At 47.4% G+C, this 20,167-nt stretch overlaps 1 protein-coding gene across 2 annotated transcripts in view; it reads right to left on the bottom strand.

Annotated features, from left to right (window-relative positions):
- PAPPA (pappalysin 1) overlaps positions 1 to 20,167 on the bottom strand; it is a 176,024-nt gene that overhangs the window by 82,898 nt on the left and 72,959 nt on the right. For both annotated transcript variants that reach the window (XR_001464480.4, XM_415522.8), the window contains exons 7-9: positions 18,824 to 19,331; positions 4,856 to 4,984; positions 3,248 to 3,339 (exon numbers count right to left, since the gene is read on the bottom strand). Coding sequence is in view for 1 of the 2 variants with exons in the window: in XM_415522.8 (XP_415522.5) it covers positions 3,248 to 3,339; positions 4,856 to 4,984; positions 18,824 to 19,331 (729 nt within the window). In the remaining variant the exon portion in view is untranslated. The remainder of the gene's footprint in view (positions 1 to 3,247; positions 3,340 to 4,855; positions 4,985 to 18,823; positions 19,332 to 20,167) is intronic.

Here is a 20,167-nt window from a genome sequence, read left to right as displayed (position 1 = left end):
TAACACCAGTAAGATGTGGTTCACAGCCCCATAAATTACCAGGCAAACTTAGAGCTAGATAGAAGTTCTGCAGCCACTTTCCAGCTGAGTTGCAATGTGTCTATCAGTCTTTACTCATCTCTTTTCATATTACTCTCTCTCCCCCTCCCTTCTTTTTTATTGATCTCTGCATCTTTTCTATTATATCCTTCTCTTTCTTCAGCACTGGAGAGCTAAATCAATGCATAATGCACATCACACTCAACAAAAGGAATGCAAATGAAAGCAGCGCTCTTTTTCAATGCACGCACATATATCTGGAAGCATGTGCACGATGTTTGTGGGAGAGTGCACACCAAGGACGAGGTGCTCAGCTGCTTATTAGACACCCATTTCCCAACAGCCCGGTGGGAACGGATCGAGTGCTAAAAGGCTCTGGATTCACACAACTGCCAATCGTAACTCTTCCAAGCGGGGTCTGTTTTGCACGGGATTTTGCTCGAGCTTGCTCAGCGATGCCAAAAGCCAGGTGTCCTTGGGTGAAACCACAAGCAAGGCGAAAGCAAAGCAGCTGGGAGTAGGAGAGGGGTACATCAGTCCCCACGGTTCACTCCTATTCCGTGAACCAAGAGGCAAAGTGAGGCTTGCCCCGTGGGACCCCGTGCAGGGCAGATGTAATATGCAAAATCTGCTCCGTGAGGGGGAAACAAAAAGGAAAGGGTACAGGTGATAAATTTCAGCACCAGGCTGGGTGAGCGTGCTGCCGAACTTCGAAATAAAGCAGCGCTGCCAGATGCTCCCATTAATTAATTAATTAATCTCGCTGTCGCTCTTCAGCATGTTGCAGGGAGAAGGTGCTATTAATCTTATCTGTTTTCTTTGAGTCGGCTTTGTGTGCAGGGAAGGCCAGGACAACCTGACAGCAAAGACCACACAGTTTTGTCCCTGCCTCCCTCCCTCCTCTCCCCGCGCCCCTCCTCCCAGCAGAGCAGATTGATCCGCTGTTATCTGATTAGAGAGGAGAGGAGGAGGGAAAACAAAACCGAGAAGAAGGAAGAAAAGAAAAAAAGCCTAATTTTATTACAGGCACTAACGCAAAGGGTCTCGTGTCATTTATTCAAAGGAAAGTCGGACCAATAAAACAAAAAACCCACAACGTTATCATCATGATCCTAACAGGCAAAGGGAGCAAAAGAGAGAGAGGGACACCTGCAAACGGGCTGCCTCCATCCGTGGGGATGTCAGCACAGCTGGATGTCAGTCTGAGCCACAGGATGCAGCACTGAGGCTGGAGCCAACTTTTAAGCTGGCCCTGCACGGACCAGAGACCTCCAGGGACTCCCTCCAGCCTCCACAACTTTCACAAGATCAAACCCTACAGCCCTGATTCTGCAAAGCCTCTGTACGTGATGGGAGGCTCACTGAGTTCTTTGGTGAAGAGGAGTGATGGACAGTGCCGAGGCACTGGTGCAGTGGTGCATACCCCACGAGTGCTATGGCCAAGGAGGGATGGGGCTTTGGGCACCTGCTCTGCTGGGAGGTGTCCATGCCCTCAGCAGCAGCTGGAACTCAATGGGCTTTAAGGTCCCTTCCAACCCAAACCATCCCATCATCCCCAGGGCTCTAAAAAGCTGCGCAGTGCGACAAGAACATCACTGCATAAATAACAGACTGAAATAATTTGTTGTTGTCCTCCAAGATTATAACATGTATTACCCTCATAAACACAGAAATAAATTATGCTTTATTTTGCTCTACTCCTCAGACAGGGACCCAAGTATTTTCCAAGAAAACACCCCACCAGCCTCACAGGAGACTTTTGTTTGGCTAAAGGCAGAGAACTCAGGGTTATATCCAAACATAAAGGTGGGGTACGGCCAAAGAACCCACCTGGACCAGGGAACTCAGACCTGATGAGGGCGCACAGCTCCGTCCCCAAGCCTTGCTGGAACCAACCTCAGACCATGCCTGACTTTCCAAAAACCCAGAATGTCTGCACAAGTGTTTATTTCGCATTCAAAATATTATGACTAATATCCTTCAGTGCTTGAGGTCTAATTCTGCAAGTTACTTGAAACACAAATGTCACTTCAAGACCACCAATAGTCACAATTAGTCCTGACCATAAATATTCTCAAATTTCAATAGAGATATTTACATATGTAAATATGGAAATAAGTACATCACCAAATCAGGCCTCAAGTATGACTGTGTGGGATGCTGAAGTAAAAATGTGGTGGATGAGACAAGCAGTCCCCAGCTTGCCACCCAAGGGAAACGTGTTGCCTGTGAGGTCCTTTATATGTTGTTCCAGCCACAAGAGATAATCATCAGATTGTCAGAAAGAGCAAATTTCAGTCTTGCCAACATTATATTAACTGCTCAGGACTGATGCCCTGAGCTGAAGGCATCGGATCACAAGATGGGACAGACAGAGCATTCACTTGGTTAGTCCAGATAAGGAATCCTATAAACCTCTTGAGAAGAGACTGATCCCTTATAAACATTAACTTTGGTTTCAGAAGGTCTGCGTGTTTCATCCTTTCCCGGATCTCTGAGTCCTGTTTGGGAAATGCAATCCCCCACCGCAGGGCTGCCCAGCACAAGGTGCAGTGAGAATTGGTCTTTTCCCTTCTCTGCCCCCAGCATTCCTAGAGAGTTTAATAATTATGTAAAGCTCACAACCGCGGCCCTGCTATCCCAGATAGCCCGAGCATCTTCCGGCCATTGTGCTTACAGGTTTTGCTAATCAGAGCAAACCAGGCTTGCAAATGAAATCTGATTAAGTAGTTTTCACCTCTCAAAAAGGGGATTAGCCAGACCTTTGATCTTCAGATACTGATTTGCAACTCAAAGGAGGTGTGACCTCAGCTGGACTTGCTGCTGGTCTCAGCCCCTTCCCCTTTCACTCCTCCTCCTGTTTACCAGAAAAAAAATCAGTTCATGTCTTCTCACGTAGCCAGATCTAAAGCCTATTGAAGGCGGTGGAAAGCCACCCACTGACTTCAATGGGCTTTGGATCAGTCCCACAATGGCTGACTTAGCCCTAAGTCCTAGGTTGTTTCAAAGCCAGCAGAACCAATTTCCCATCAAAATGACCAGAAGCTGGGAAGATATGTTCGCCTTTCAGACCTACAAATTCCAACTTCTTTCCCTCTTCCATGACAACTCTTCAGCTGGAGATGCTGAAAATGCTGTTGATTTTTTCCTCGCGCCTTCCATAGAGAAGCTGCCCACCGTAAGTGGAAAGGCTCTGAGCCAGACTTACCAATGCAATTAAAGGATAACTCCTGCAGGCAGAACAGGGAGCAGCCGTCACCATTGATCTTATTCATGTCATCGCATTCTTCCCCCAGGTCTCTAAAGACAGGGCACAAACAAGAAAAATAAGTCAGATGGCAAATGGCGTCATCCCAATGATGTGCAGAACCCCAAAGCCCTGACATCCCAGAGAGTGGCACTGCGTTCCAACCCTGGACACTCCTCTCCTTTCTTTCCTCAGCTCCTACTTTCATCATTCCTGGCCCACAGACTTGCCTGGCCACTTCTCTCCTGCACATGTGGATACCACTTGCTGTTCTCTGATGAGGATATGAGCAACTTCCTTCATAGCTGGTGCGGCTGCAGCTCAGCAGGTGGGGAGAAAGAGAACAGAAATTTCTGAAACCCTTTGTATTAAATCTGGAAAGGCCAGTCTATGACCCCAGCATGGGAATAACAAGGTACAGAGCCCAGTGCGGGGCTATTCCAGGTGACAGCAGTCTGCAGGCAGTGGGTGGTGTCAGGGATGGGGTCCTGCCTTGCTCCAGCCCACACTGTTGCTTGTTTGTTGAGTGCAAACCAGATGAGAAAGACGCTCCACAGCTGCATGTGGGGACACAACCAAGCACACTGTGACACAGTCTGGTTCCTGCTCGCTCGTGAGGCAGCTCAGCTATTGTTCAACGCTTGCTGCAAAGCCACAAGTGATGTTTGAGGAATGTGCAAACATAACAGTAGGAGAAAAGTTATGGAAAGCAAAATTAATCTGTCTTTCTCCACCTCTCTCTCCAAGACTGGCCTGGATTCATAAGTCAACTGGCTGCTCTGTTTGATTTTCCTGCCTGTTGGGCCCCGTCCTGCCAATACTTGCCGCCAGGTATGTAATCTGACAGAGCTGTACTGGTGACTGCTGATCAATGACATTTCAAGACAACAGTATTGGCTGGATTAAGCATCTGTTTGTTGTTACTTCCGTAATCATAATTAAATAATCTTATGCCACGAAGCTTAGAAGCAGGTGTCCCTGAAGTCCAACACAGTAAAAGAACAAACCCCAAAGCAGTTGTGAACGACTGTTTCACACTTCCAGTGGTCTGGGGGCTGGCAGCTGCTGAGAGGGAGGAGCTGACTCAAAGCATGCAACCCCCAGCACCAAGTCCAACACCTCCAAGAGCACCCCAGTCCAACAGGAGGATGCATCAGGAACCCAGATGGCCACTTGGGGCTCTACCCTGTCCACCAGCTGCCAAGCACATGGGGCTTTGTGTGGAAGGCCAGCATCAAAGACAGTGGGAATTCTTCCAGCACAGGAGTTCCATATAGGAAATGCACATGTAACAAACAGCACAAACAGCACACAGTGTGCTTCATATCGATCCCGCTGTCTGGACTCCACTATCTGTATCTCTGTCTGTATCTACTGGTGCCAGGATAGCAGGGCCTAAGTTCCAATTAAATGTCATCATCCTGGTAATCATCAAGCACATGAGTCATTATGTGCAGATGAGAGCTAGCCTAAGCTAAGGAGACATCAGAGGTCATAGCTTTCTTTCTATGCTCAGATTGTGGCTGGGTAGATGTGCTCAGATTTATCTGTTTGCTCTTCCAGACTTACGTTTGGATAACTCCATCTCCACAGTACCCACTCCCAGAGATGTAGACAAGTTCTGGGGACGGCTCGCTCTCCTCCGCCCCGGAAACAACGATGACCTGGTATGTGTACGTGGTGCTGTCGCTCAGCTCCCTGCAACACAAGAGGAAATACTGAGTGACAGCACATCAAAGGCAACGACAAAGGGCAGAGAAGGAGCTACTGCAATGAGGGCTGGCCAACAGAAAGCAAGTCCAACCCCAATCCAACCCCACCAGGCTCACTAACCATACACCTCAGTGCCACATGTCCACGTTTCTTGAATATCTCCAAGGATGGTGACTCCTCCACTCCCTGGGCAGCTGTGCCAATGCCAGATCACTCTTTTGGAGAAGAAATTTTTGCTAATGTCCAACCTGAACCTCCTGTGTTTGACAGCTAAACTACTTGCATGCTGCTGCTGAGGTCCATGCCCGCTGCACAGGTGGCATTGCACTGGCACTGACCCCAACCGTGCACAGTGCTGAGTGGCCACAGAACTGCTGATACCCGAGGAAGCAGCCCTGGGCTCTGCTGTGCTCAGGGACAGCACTACCTGCAGCTCATGGCACAGATCATGTAAGGAACTCAAACCACTCTGCAAACACTGATTACTTCCTCGACAGCTCAGTCCAACTGCAGTGGCAGCCAGTGGGAATTTATCTATTGATCTCAGACAGAACTGGACTGGGGCTGTTTCTCTGATAGAGAAATATGTTACCTACTTTGTGTACAGGTACCAAACCAGCAGAGTTAAAGGGAAGCTTTCTTCCTTTCCAGTCGAGTACAAAAAATAGGATCCAAACCACTGTCCTGGACCACGGTATTAGCATCTGAACAGTCACAAAGAGAATTACCAAACTGGTCCATATTTATACCAAGCATTAACTGCTTAAATCCCGTGAATCTGTAAACAAGACAATATTTTTTTCTGTATACAATGCAGAAAAAGATAAACCTAATATGAACATTTAGGTCTTCCTGTTTTGTGTTAGCAGAACTTAAGATGTTCCACAAAGAAACTCGTTACCGTTATCCTCATTGTGCTGATCTGCAAAGCCACAGAGCAGGGAAGATATTTATCCTCTACAGAGTACCAAGCCATTGAAGTAGGCATCAGTGGACCGAGGGCCAACTTGGTGACAGAACTATCTCCTTACAACACTCATTCAATGAACAAGCATGACTTTAAGTCCAATACCACACATTATATTTTACAACAAAGCTGCTTCTCATGGGTATGCCTGCAGAATAACCACCACTGCATGAAACACGTGCTGACAACACAGGGGTTTGATTCTCTGCTACCACACTGTAAATTGTGGATAAAACTCAGTGGAACCAAAACACATCACAAGTGTTTTCTTATTGATTTCTGTTGGCAACAGTCTGCTGTACCTATTGGCTAAACTTGAGAGAACTCAGGTAGCATGAATCCCAGTTTGTCTATGCTGGGAGATAGCTACCTAGATATTAGTGTGGTTGTTTAATTGGAGTGAAAGTTCTCCAACTCCTGCCCCAGTGACAGCCTGCATAAAGCTGTCATGTGAGCCAACCAGAAATAAATGACGTGAAATAACTCCAATGGCCAAACACTCCCCCATGTGTAACACTGAGGTTTTCACTCCTTGATAAATCCACTGATTAAGATCACTGCATCATTGAGGTTGGAAGGAACACCGGGATCACAAAGTCCAGCTACCAACCCTGCTGCACCATGCCAACTAACCCACGTCCCTCAGTGCCGTATCTACTCTTTTCCTTAACACCTCCAGGGTCAGTGACCCCCCCACCCCCTGGGCATCCTGTGCTGTGCAATGCATCACCACTCCTTCTGAGAAGGAACTCCTCCTAATATCCAACCTGAAGACGGGAAGCACCCGATATACGCTGATGAACCAAAAGCAGAGGTAAGCTTTGAATATTAAAGGCAGATTATCTCTAATTGTTTCTCAAAACCATTCATAAAATATTTAAGGTCAACGAGGTTATTTGTAGAAATGTAGATTTTGCCCCCGGATATTTTCCAACCACAAAAAAGCTCAGTTCTTAGAAAAGGTTTGCTATCAATGAACCGCCCAGGCAGCTGCAATGAACAGATCAGCAGCGCTTTCCGATGTGCTGCAATCACACACGCAAGTGTGAAGCACCGACAGAAGTTTTCAAGTAGTGATTTTGCACGTGATTTCCACCGGCAGGTGATGGACGGGCATCCAGCCCACAGTGAAAGTGCACCCCTGCAAGTGTGCCTGCGTGTGTGGGAGTGTTTGTGTGCGCTGGTGTGCGCATGGAAGCAAAGCAAAATCAAGGCAAAGTTCACATTTGTTTATGCACAGGGTGGGAAGTTGGCAGACCAGAATGGAAGAAGATACAGCACTAAATTAAGCACAGGAGAGAATACAGCGCTTATGAATTATTAGGTGGCTGGAGATGGATGCGTATGTGGGTGAATAAGACAGAAAACTGGAAATGAAAAGTTATTACGTGGGGAGAGCTCTGGTGTATTTAATTGTATTGACTGCGAATGCAAAATTGTGTATGCAGAAAGCATCCTGAGCACGTCGGGAGCGCTGACGTCAGGCACTGCTCCATGCTGTCACCTGCAAGACAAGGGCTGCTCCAAGCAGGGATAAAAGCAGGACTGGGGCCGTCCCTTCCCCGTGGCTGGCACTGATGGTGACAGCGCTCCTTGCAGCGCCGCCGGCCCCATGCCACGCTGGACTGGGAGGTGAGGCAGGGGAGCATCCTTAACGCTGAGGATGTGAACAAACACTCGTTTCAATTTATATCTATGGTCTTTTAATGACCTTTTCGAGAACTGAGCGAGCCGCATTGATCGCTGCGGCTTCCGCCCGTGGGGAGGCACTCGTATTAAAAAGCAATGACTCAAGTGCTCTGCTCAGAGGGGGAATTGGAGCGTGCCGTGCGGAACGCCACCAGGGCTCCTCGCCTGTCTGCCAGTGAAAGCAACAGATCCAGGGTTGGAGATGTACAGCCCTCTATCCCTTCTCCTCGTCTTCCTTGGGATGGGAGGCATCACACTGAACCTGAAGTGTCCTGCAGGTGACGGACTGCTGCTCTCCGATCGTATATTTCTGTACAACTTACAGGAAAAATACCACTGGGAAGCAGTTTTCTACTCACACCAAGGTGGTTTTGAAGGATCACCAAATTCACAGGTGCCCTGCCGTGTCCCGGCCACACCTGCTCGATGCTCACTGCTGGACTGCAGACTGAGGGCATAGAACCATAGAATTATCTGAGTTGGACAGGATCCTTAAAGGCCATCTGGTCCAAACCCCTGCAACGAATAGGGGTACCTACAACTTCATCAGTGCTCAGACCCCCGTCCAGCCTGACCTGGAATGTCTCCAGGGATGGTGTATCCACCACTTCTCTGTGCCACTGCCTCACTAGGGGCATGGCCCCTGAAAGCACTGAAGGAAAGCAACAACCTTCTCCCCTCTTCCCACTACTGTAGCACGTCTGTTTTTCCTGCTACAAATAATAGCAGGAAGTTTTGTTTTGTTTTGGCTTTTTTTTTGAGCACAACAAATTCCTGTTTTGAACAAAACTGAAAATATCCGAAAGGCTTATCCCAGTTTCTGCCCTATGAAAACAGAAATGGCCAATAAAGCAATGAAAACAGACAGTGTTCCTGTTATTTAAGGACAAAATGACAAGGTCTTAGGCATCTCCAGTTAAATTACGGCTGTCAGAGGTACTGTTAAGTGAAACAGACACATCCTGCACCTCAAGCACCCTACAAAGGACCCAGCTTGCTTTGGCTTTAAAGAGTCACCAAGTCTTGTGCCCAAAGGCAGCACTTCCCAAACAGCTCTCTGCATCCCAGAACGAGCCGCAGTCCATGAGCAACGTCTCCAAATCCCTACAACACAGCCAACATTCGCAGGCTCCCCAAGCGCTCCCAAAAGCAATCGATAAAGAGAAACCCAGGGGAGGAGGTCATTTTAGGACACCATGGATAGATGCGCTCTCCAGCTCCCCTCCTTCTTCCTGTGTTGCCATTTGCATTGTCCACATAAGATCATTCTCTTTCTTTACCTCCTCCTCTCTCACATGCACTCCTCTTGCTTTTTCCTTTTCTTCTTTTAATAAAAATGGCATGAGAAGCACGGCAGAAGATAATGAAGAGAATTCCTGCCTGGCTCTGCAGTTGGGAGAGAGGAGGGGCGAGATTCTGTAAACAAAAGGACGTCAAAAATCCGGGCTGTTTTTTCAGCTGCAGCCCAGTCTCGGGCTGTTTGGATAAGCCCGGCGACATGGCAGGTGCAAAGGCCTCAGAAGAAGTGGGTTTGCTCTGTTCCCCTTGCTCCCAACAGGGAAGTGGAATGAGAGCTCATGTGCGGGATGTGAGGGTGGGGATTGGAGGCTGGATTCCTGCTCCCAACACAGCTTAAGCCTGGACTGTGGTCTGACCAGGGAACCTCAGGTGAATACTTTTGGGGTACGTTTTGTTCTAGGGGTGGCTTAGCTGCCTGAAGCCCAGCCTCACCATTCAGCGTCCAACTCAACACGACTGTATCAGGAAGGTAGTTCCAGTGAAACATCCCATAACCACCATACACAGTACCGGAAAGACCTCATGTGCTTGTGGTTGAAGTCAGAGGTTGAAGTCAAAGGTTGGGCAATCAAATCTATTAGAGATAGGAAAACATTCTTTGCTCCATGATATCCGTCCACATACAGAAGTCACCACCACCTCTCCTAGTTATCACAAAACCCAAATGTATAGCACCGGGATAGGGGTGGAACAGCTTCAGAGACCTCAGCAAAATACCCGGGTTCCAAACACACCAGCCCTGCTGCAGCCCACCCCTCCGAGCTGCATGTTTGCTCTGCTCAGGACCTTGAGCACATTGAACATCTGCCTTGAGAGAGAACTCTCAGAATCACAGAATCATTAAGGCTGGAAAAGACTTCTAAGATCACCAACCCCAACCCATCCCACCATGCTCACTGACCGTGTCCCTCAGTGCCACATCTCCACAGCTTTGGAAGACCTCCAGAGGTGGTGACCCCACCACCTCCCACTTGGCAAGACAGATTCTCCTTCCAGAAAGAAAGATTTCTGTCCTTCATGCAAGGATCGTAACTTTTTCAAGTAGCAAACATATAGATATATATGCAACTGATTAACTCCAGCAGACTTTGATATAATCGTCCAAGTATTTGCCCTGGTACCAATTTAAAACGCAGTAGCACATTTAATAAAAAAACAACTTTGTAGCCAAGGCCTGAAAGATAATTCTTGTTGGTTTTTCTTCTCTTAAAAATAAATCAAACATCAGCAGTCAATTTTCTACTTTCTTGGTTGAACAACAACAGCAAAAACAACCACGTGAACGCTTAGAGTGGCAGACAGAGGTGCAGGATCTACGTGAGGTTGGGTTACAATTACCAGAGCAGTGGAAATGTGAGGGGCCCGGGGCCTCACGCGGGTGTTTGCACTAGACAGGCAATTTCACGGCGGTACACAGGTTAAGTGTTGCAGCACCTGGTTGCTATTAGAAGTAGGGCAGGAGGGGGGAAATCTGTTTTGCTCCGTTCTTTGCTGCTCCAATCAGCCCTGAGCTGAGAAAGGAAAGCTCTGGGCCCTGACCCACAGCAAGCTTCACTTGCAGCCAGAGGGATCTGCATCTCTATTCATTCCCAGGGACCGGTGCCAGCAACCAGCGCCTGAGGACACAGCACTGTGGTGCACGGGAGCAGGGAGAAAACAGCATCAGGGCTGGCAGCAGGCTGGGGCGAGTTGGTTGCTAAAAGGCCATCATCGTCACCAAAGAACCTCTCTGCCTGTTGCATCGTGCCTCTGGATGAGCAGCGTGTGATTACTCACAGTGCTAACGATGCCCCGGCTGTGCCTGCAGCACCCACAGCTCCGACCCCGCTGCCACCCTGCAGCACCCCACTATCCACGGCCGGGTTTGGGGTGTCCTGGCAGCATCCTGCCCCGAGCTGTACCATGGAGCTCTGCCTGCAGGAGGAACACTCTCCCCAGCCTGGGGTCAGCGGTATGGCAGGGGGATGTTCTTCAGCTTCCCCACATCCAGTCCTGACCTCTAGCATTTCCTTTCAACAGAGTCAAGACCTGATTTTCAGAGCTTAATGCCCTCCTGTGTCTGTGAAATCCCCCAAAAGGATAAACAGAGCCACGTAAGCCCGACCTGACTGCTCCTGGAGCCCAGGGAAACCGTGTCTATTTTCAGCAAGGCTTCGGCCAGGCCCCGAGCTCACAGATGTTTGCAGTTTCCTCAGCTTCCATCTTCACCACTGCTCCTCACCAGGGCTCTGCAGGGAAGGGATGGGCACTGGGGCTGTGCTGGGCCCACGGAGCTGCGATGTGGGGCGAGGGAGCAGCCCGAATCCATGGGTGCATATAGGGAAGATGGATGTGCAGTCCCACACGAGGAGCACACAGGGGTGTGCGAGGAGAGGAGGTGACTCCTCTAGAGGAACATTTTGTCATTTCCCCCCTTAGGGGCTCTGTGTTTTGCTTTAAGCCACTTCAGATTATGAGAAATCCTACTAGCTGGTCTCCAGTGGGATCTGTAATAGTTTAATAACTGAACATTACTGAACATATTTCCACTAGCCTCTTTCTAAAATCCCATCATGAGCTAATTTCCTCTATTGTCATTACATCTGCAACTGGTCTTACATCTAAAAAAAAATCTGCACCACTGTGAGGAAACGATCTGCACTGAGCTCTGAGGGCAGCAAATCCACTCATCCTCAGTGGGTACAGCTTGCTGCTTCCACTCTGCCTTCCTCTCACAAGACACAGGGAAGTGCTGGGATGGCAGCAGCAGCGTGGAGATGCCCACGTCAGCCATGTGTTTCAAAAGATCCTGGCCAAAAAGAGCAGTTCTGGGGGGAAGCGATGGAAGGCTTTGGGCTCGCAGTGATGAGCAGTGATGGACTTAAAGGGTCTCTGCTTTGGCTGCTGCTGTGCTATCCGAACAGGTACTGAGGACAGCACAGCACCACTGCCTGCTTGAGGACAGCTCCAAATTTAACAGAAACGTGAAATTTATTTTCTAGGAAATCATATTGAAATGAAATGCCCAGGAAGCAAAGGGGCCAACAGTTGGGTGAAAGTAGCAGAAAAAAAATAATCAGTGCTGGCTGACGCTGCTGCTAAGAAGGCAGGTAGCACTTTGCTGCTGCTGCGGTATTTGAGGCTCACTCCAACTTTTACAAGAGAGTTGCTTCTAACCTGTTGCATAACACGTCTGCCCAATGCTTCTTTCCCCCATCAAGCAAAAAAAAAAAAAAAAACAACCCCAAAACACCCACAAACAACAAAATCATTTGTTATCCCTGGGAGATTTCTGGTGCTCCTCATCTTATCGAGAGCCCCAAATAAAGATGCACACAGGAAGGCAAACATCAGAGAGGAATGATGAGCCAATGCACACCCTAATTTACCACATCTCTGAGACTGTTTCACCTGCAATAAATTATTTCACCCAGCAGGAAAAGTCTCTTTTGACCTTCATTTTTTCTTTTCCTGCAGCTGAAAACTCTGCTACTATTCCCAGGTCGGGAGTTCAAATTCCAGCCTGGCTGGGAGTGATTAAATATATCCATTTCTAATAGTATCTATGCAGTTAATAAGAGGACAGCAGTGAAGGCTCATTGTTCGAGGGATGTTGGCACATGGCCGCATTGCAGTCCGGACAGTGGGATGCTGGGGACACCCATGCAATGCAGCAGCAGTGTGTGGGGAGTCTCTGGTTGGAACAGAGCTGCTCTCTCTTGAAGCAAAGTGCTGCTCCTGAAGCGGGGCAGCCACTGTTTGCTGGCTATTCCCACGCCCTTGAGGCATTTCTTTGAGAGAGGCAACTGGGCATCACTCAGAGCCACGTCCCATTTCAGAGTTAAACCCAGGCTAAAAAATCACTCCGGCTGTCCCGTCTCAGCATCAAAATTGTGAAGAGATGAACCCGCCCTTCCTACCTTATTCTTGCATCATATGCAGCTGAGCCAGAACAGGAGCTACGGTTCTGCCAAGTGCCAGCTATAGCTACAGCATTACATAAGAAACCACAACAGCAAAGAACCACAAATCTATCACTACAGCTGGCACTGAGCAGCATCTCGGCACAGGCTGAGCAGAAAAGCTGCCTGCTGAACGGGCACGGCCCGCCAGATTGTTCTCTCTCTTCTCTGGGCAGGGTTAAGGCAATTTGGCAGAGGGTGGTAGGGAAAAATTGCTATCTTGCTCTGCGTGTGGGGTCAGGAAGCAGGTTTTATTCGTCTGCAGAGATAACGTGGCACCTCTGATGAAGACAGGAAGAGGTAAGGAATGCCATCAGGACGTGGCAGGGACATGGAGAGCCCGAGCCTCCTTCATATGGGTGTGAGAAGGATGCAGGAGCAGATGTGCATGACTCTCAACGCTGTAGTGGTAAGAGAAACCCGGTGGGACACAGGGATAGAAGGGTGTTTTCTGCTTGGGAAAGCATGGAGTAGCTTTGTACTCACAGTGCTGTGCATTAATGGTAGAGAAGGAATGAGCAAAGAAAAAAGAGTAAAAGTGAATCTGTTCACATGGACATTTGGTAGAAGGGTTTTCATTGGAAATAAGCAGTAAACTTTCATATGGATACAGACAGGGATCTCTTTAATACATTACTGGAGAGAAAAGATATGGATAATTGGGCAATTATGGCAAAGAAATCACCAGCTGCAGACTAGAGAGCAAGTGCTTTTAATAAGGACAGGTCTCAGGTACTGCTAGAGGTGATAGAAGGCATCAAATACTTGTGGACTCAACAAGAGATGATACTGTTTTGCACCTACTTCTGGTAGCTGAAGATGGTTGGATTGAAAGAAACGCTGAAGTGAAATGTATATATTTGTCCTTCAGTTACCACCTCGAGGTTAATTATTTGCAGGAATTAAATGTTTGTTAAGATGGAATTGGAATACAGACCCGGCCAATGCAGAGAAGGATGGAGTTAGAATGCAGGAATCACCAATTTACAGGACTGGGTGTCTCAAAATGGTGCTTACATTGGTTCAAGAGGATCAAGAAATCCCAAATAAGCTCACAGCTCTTCACTGCAAATGAGAAGGCAAGAAGTAATTGATTGGAAGGTAACTATAAACCATCAGTGGGAAAGATTCACAAAGAAGTGCATGAGGTCCTTGCACACATCAAGGCAAGGCATTTCTAGGCTTGCTGTTAAGTATTCATGCTGTTGCACGAGGACATCTGGAACACCAGACACAGTTCTAAAGCCTGTTGGGAATCCAGATGTGTAGCGTGCCGATATCATACAGACAACCTAGCAGCTTTTGTAGATAAATCTGGGCATGTAAAGTGCTTTCTTAACATTTCAGTCCATCTTAGATACTCCCCAGTATTTCCTGGCATATCAAGAGAGATTTGGCATGGCAACTGTGGAGGAGGGGGGAGCAGAAGATGTTGATAATATGGGCTTCAGCTTTTGGTATCAGGAGAACATCCACCCAGTGATCTGTATCTTGTTTGGGTGGAAATATGGTGTTAATTATCTTCATGACAGATGGATCTGGCAATTCATTTCAGCTGCTTTAGATCATACATTCCTCAGGCTGGTAGAGCTTCAGAAAATAGAGAAATAGATCTTCAAGATGAATGCAGAGGAAGGAATGCCATAACAAGGACAGATGTTGCCATGAAATTTTAGTGTTGCATTCAACAGGGCCTTAGTGTTACATATCATCATTGTGATGTTTGTATTTTTTCAGAGCCCTGTTGAGCTGGGCCTGCTGTGTATAACTGCAGCTTTCCAATGGAGCCCCTGCTCACCTCCAACAGCCACTGCTGATTCTCCAGCCTCCTTGCTTGCTACGTTTGAAGGAGTTTACAACATATTTCATACACATTCAGACTAAGAAGCGTTTTCCATCTCCTTCAACACCACATCATCAAGGGTTTCTGACAAATCACATGCATGGCTTCCTGACCGCATACCAACAAACACAAATGCCATCGATAACACACGTTTTGAAACAAACTCTTTCAGATACAGCCTGCAAAGTGCCAGGAAACCATGAGCAGCACCACAGCAACCTCTCCAAATACCTGCAGTCTGAATGACGTAACTCCTCAATCCTTCACAGTCACGTCAAGAAGCCCGACTGAGATCTGGATCCCACTCTCTTAGGTGCTCAGTTAAAACACTGCAAGCTGAATTGAGCTTGCAAGCTTAGCACTGAATGGAAGTCCTGACTCTAACAAAATATTTTAAAATACTGTACTTGCTTAAACAATAGATGACAGCCAGTCCCCTCTATATCCAAGGAACAGAAAAGGCGTAGTCTTAGAAAGTAGGTGGAAAAAAAGCTAAGTGTGACAAGAAAAATATATTCTCTATATGAGAAAATGCAGGTTTCTCTCTTGGTCTCTTTTTCTTTTATTGTGAAGTATGAATGCAGTATCTCTAGGTGTCACTTAGGTACTAAAGCACTAGTCAGTGCGGGAATAACTCAGATGGAGATATCACAGGAAAGCATACTTGCTGCTCAGCAATGCTCAACTCTGCAAAATCAAAACTCGTAGCACGGCTTTGTGCTGGGATTCTTTCTAAGGCTATTTCAGTCAGTGCTTTTGTCATGAGAAATCCTACAGGTTAACAAAGAAGAAGGTTACAAAGATGACCTGTTCCATCATAGTCCACCACGTTCTGAGGTTTCCTATGAAGTCCGTGGCAGAAAAGTTGGAAAAAATTCCAATTCTCAGAAACTTTTCCAGTTATTCCAACTTTCCAGAACTGACCTCGGCACCTCTTGGCTTGGCATGTCAGAGTGGTGAGCTCAGACCAGAGCAGGAGCGCAGTGGGGAACATGGGCTGCTCCCCACCACCTGTCCTGCTCACGGTGACCACCAAGGACTGGTGTCCAGCTGCCCCCTGAAATCCTCAGGAGAGCTTCCACTGGGGGCACTCCTCTCACTGAGCTCTTACAAACAGCAGTGGTTGCCACAAATGACTGCAAGAGCATCCACGTGAGCATAGAAGCGCTACAGCAAGGCCAAAGTGAGGGCAAAACAATTACCGCCGTCGCCATCCCCACTATCTCGCAGGTTATTCCCAGGGAGCAGCAAAAGCAAAACCTAAGAGCGCGACCCGAACTTTGGATTAAACCGTGAGCTGAGACTTTGAGATCTGCAGATGTGGCTCTGCCCTTATCGCTGACTGCGGCGTGACGACTCAGCAGTTCCATGCTGCACCTGGCCCGACCTTTTTTTTCCCCATTGATTTATTCAGCTTTCTGCTCCCTTCCTAGGCACCAAGCCTCATTTTGTACTGCAGATTACAGCAATTCTGGCCAATCGCACTCGATGGAAGCAAGAGCATCTTGCCTTGTTTCTGGGAGGTCCAAGGATAAGGTCCAGTCCCTTAGAAACGGTTGAGCCAAGAGCTGAGATTAAAATTCAGCTTGAGGACAGAAGGTCTGGCATTATTTTGCATTTCTTAATAAAAGGTTTCCACTGCTGTAGTTATTTCCTCTCTGTTGTGGAGCACCCACTGCTGACTAGGCAAGGGCTATCCATTAAAGGCTTAAAGAGAAGTTCCCTCTCTTTGACTCGAGAAGGTAGGAGAAATTAATTTCTCTTTCAGCATTGCCACACCTGCGGAAAGGATCTTGCTCACAGATAACAGCGCAAGCAAATATTTTCTTTGGGAGAAAAAGAGAAAGTGAAGATCAAGGTCAGAGGAGGCAAGAGTAAAGACAGGCGACTGCCTTCAAAATAACCTTCCATAGAACATGTGGGGGTGTCATTTTATTTCATACGGAAAACATGCAAAAGCCTAAAAAGGAGGGGGAACTGGCTTGGGGCTCACAGAGAGATAAAGGGCTTGCAGTGTCTGGTTGTGCAGATATGCTGAATTCCAGCTGTACAGAGACACGCAGATGAGGAAGGGCTGAGATACTGCCTTTATCCCTCCATGCACACACGGAGCGCTGCCCAACGCTGCTGTCCCTTTCCGACACACCTTCCTGCTCTCGGAGCTCAAGGGCTGCGGCCGCTCTTTGCTGTGAAGCTGCAGAACCCCTCAGCTCCAGAGGGTATGAAACAGTGCTACTATGCACATATGCGTATCAGGAGATGAAAAAATCACTTTTCAAGATTTCAAACACATGCCAGAGCGCTGCATTAAAGAAAACACCTCCAAGTGCTAAGCAATCTGCATCTATGACTCCTCACCTAGTGGCTGAAGGCTTCATTTTAGCTTTCCAAGTGCCCAGTCAAAGCTCTCCATCTGGATTTTCTCTGCAGACCCTTGGAGGAGCCACTGCCGGGAGCCGGCCAGATGAGAGGCTTTGGTTGGGTTGACTGTGCCAGCCTTTGCCAGCTGCTTCTGTCTCCCGACCACAGAAAGACAACCTTCTACTTTCTGCCTGTTTCAGCTGACTCCATAACTAGGTGAGACACGCAGACAGGTACAGCAGTGTTACGCAGTGTAAACTATTCAGTTCCATTCATTTAATCCCTGGCTACCGATTGAACAGTCATGGCACCTTCCCACTTCGGATGGCTACAGGCTAGAAGTCACCCCTAAAATTATACCTAAAGATATGGGAATAGCGGTCAGAATACAAGTTATGTTTGGGGCTTTTTTTGTTTTTCACGCTTTATTATGAACTCAAAACCGGACCTGCTTCTGTGGGAACTTATGCTAAGGTATGCAAATATTTCAGACCAAACCAGTCCCATTTTCCAGTGTGAGTGGGCCAGGTTTCAGGCAAAGATGCTTTCACAGCAAAAGCATGGGAAAATCCACCAGTTTTCCACATTTCCAATATGCCAATATTCATCTCCGTGAAGTGCCAGCAGTTGTTGGAACAAGGCTACAGCCCAAGAAAGTGCTTATGCACATGCTTAACTTTCAGCACGAGGTTCAGGGGTTTGCTTTTATATTCACTATTGTTAGCTACCTTGAATTTTTAAACCCACAGGGACAATTTGCATCTTCTGAGCTGTATAATTGCACCATGAAAGGGATGGTAGCTCATGATTACTGAATTGTTAATTAATCATTTTTATTATATTTAAACATGCTTCAGAAGACCATAATGATGTATGCTTCCTTGATATTAGCTGTACTAATTAGATCATCTTTTCTAAATTAGAGTGCAGTTTTCTTAGCAGGTTTCCTTTTATCTGGTGTTCATTTTCAAAAGAGCTTCATGTTGTTCCCATAGATGAGTGAATCACTTCCAGGGAATCATGTTATGCAAAAGATGTTTTTCTTGCTTCTGCAGAATGCCTGTGGGTAGATCATGGATCTCCTCGAAATCATTAAATATTTTGAAGTTGAGCTCTCCTCAACAATCATACATTCCTTCAACAGATGAGCATAACTGCAGCTAAGATGAAATTCACTCCCTACAACAAACTGGCACGTACGATGTGTTTACTGTGCAATATAGCCTGTGTCAGTGACACATGAAAGGAGAAAATGAAAGCAGCTGAAACACATTTACATACCTGAACATGCAATTTTACTTTCTGCGTTCTCTCTCAAGCAGATAATTAGAAGTTACGATGCTCTGGCACTGAAAGCAATGCTGCCTCCTTCACCAAAATACTGCTGTGAAAAAATGTCTAAGGAAAGGGAGCCCATGATACTCCTGAGGTCCTCCCTCAGGTTATCTTAAACATTCAACTTATCAAAGCTCGAGCAGTTTGCAATATCCTTTCATAGCTCAAAGGAAGATGGAATTTCACATTTCTGCATGACCAGCAGGTGATGTCACCTGACTGTAATGCTCCTGAATGCCAGAAACAAAGAGAATACCCTCTTTTGGTGATAACGCATATGTCTACCTGGTTTAAAAGTCCAGTGCTCAATGGCAATACCAGACATCAGCAGGTTGAGGAGAAGAGGCTATAATCTTTCTCTGATCGCGTCTCTGCAAAGCAGTACTTACATGTCAATGAATCTTCTGCTGAGGTTCGAGATGACAACGGGAGATCCGGACTGGAAAGGAGGGTCCCGAACAACTTTGTACTGGATGGGTTTGCAGTCTGTGCACAGCGTGCTGTGAGGGACGGAGCTCAGCATGGCAGCATCGATTTCCAAGTGCTCATCCAGAGTGTAGATCTGGATGCCGTACACCTCCTCGCCCACCTGTCCTGCATCCAGTTTGATGGTCAGCGGGATGTCACAGAAGACATTCTGCGGCCCAAGAGAGATGTTCTTCCCACTGACAGTGAGCAGCTTGACGTCATTCACCGCTCCGCTGGAGTCCCAGTCGGGAGAAACAAACGTCACCCACACTGTGAGGGACTCCGGAGTCAGGGGGTAGCGGAACTCCAGCTGCAGGTAGCAGCCCTGGGGCTCGGGGCAGGCGGGGGGCACCGTGTGCTGGTTGACGGCTGAGTTGGGGCTCCACGTCCGGACACTGGATTTACAAGGCTGCTCAACATCAGGATGCCCTGGAAAGAAAGAATGGAACAAAGAAAGTGCATAAAAGAAAGCAGAGAACACGGCTTATCATTGGCAACAGTACTGAAAGAGAAACTGGTGACAGGAGAGCATACCTGTCCAGGGAGCTCATTACTCGCCTGGGCAGAACAGGCATGGCCACCATGGAGAGGAGGAGTTTAATGCCTATGCCTCATGGCTGGGTGAGACACAAACCCACCTGAAGCACCCAGATGGAGCAGACACCACACAGCACACACCGTGCCAGTGCATCTGGTCCCACACTTCCTATTTCAGGTACATTCCCCTGTGCCAAATAATGATGTTTTCTATCCTTTCCACTTAGCACTTTATCTAATAAACAGACTCACTTTGCTTTCATTTCACACTAGTGCTCCTCTTACACCCCTGTCTGTTACTCTAAAATGTTACCTTTTCCTCTTGTCTTTAGCAAAGACAAAAGAAAGAACTTCTGCTGGTTGCATGAAGTCATCACATTGTGCTGTTGGGCAGCAAAATACTTACCTCACTCCTATGCCCTTTACAGGCTCCTCTTGTACATTGTGTAAGATCCCTTTCTTGGAAGCACACAGAGCACAGGTTTGAGTTGGCTCTCTGCACTTGTCATGATGAAACAACAGGCACTTAGGCTTTTACATGTCTCACCATTGGCTATGTTCAGCTACATGGGAGGTATTACCAAGAACTAATGAAAGACACAGAGCTTGCTGGGATCCCAAATACTAACATTACAGTTTGGCACAGAATTATGGACTGCAAGATCCAGAGAGGTCAGATGGGTGGAACAGTTGGTAACAGAATTCAGTGAGTACTACAAATTCCCTCT

This window comes from Gallus gallus, chromosome 17 (assembly GCF_016699485.2).
Source record: "Gallus gallus isolate bGalGal1 chromosome 17, bGalGal1.mat.broiler.GRCg7b, whole genome shotgun sequence".
In the NCBI taxonomy this organism is placed as follows: domain Eukaryota; kingdom Metazoa; phylum Chordata; class Aves; order Galliformes; family Phasianidae; genus Gallus; species Gallus gallus.
Note: the sequence above shows the minus strand (reverse complement) of the source record. Positions and strands in the feature narration are given on the sequence as shown.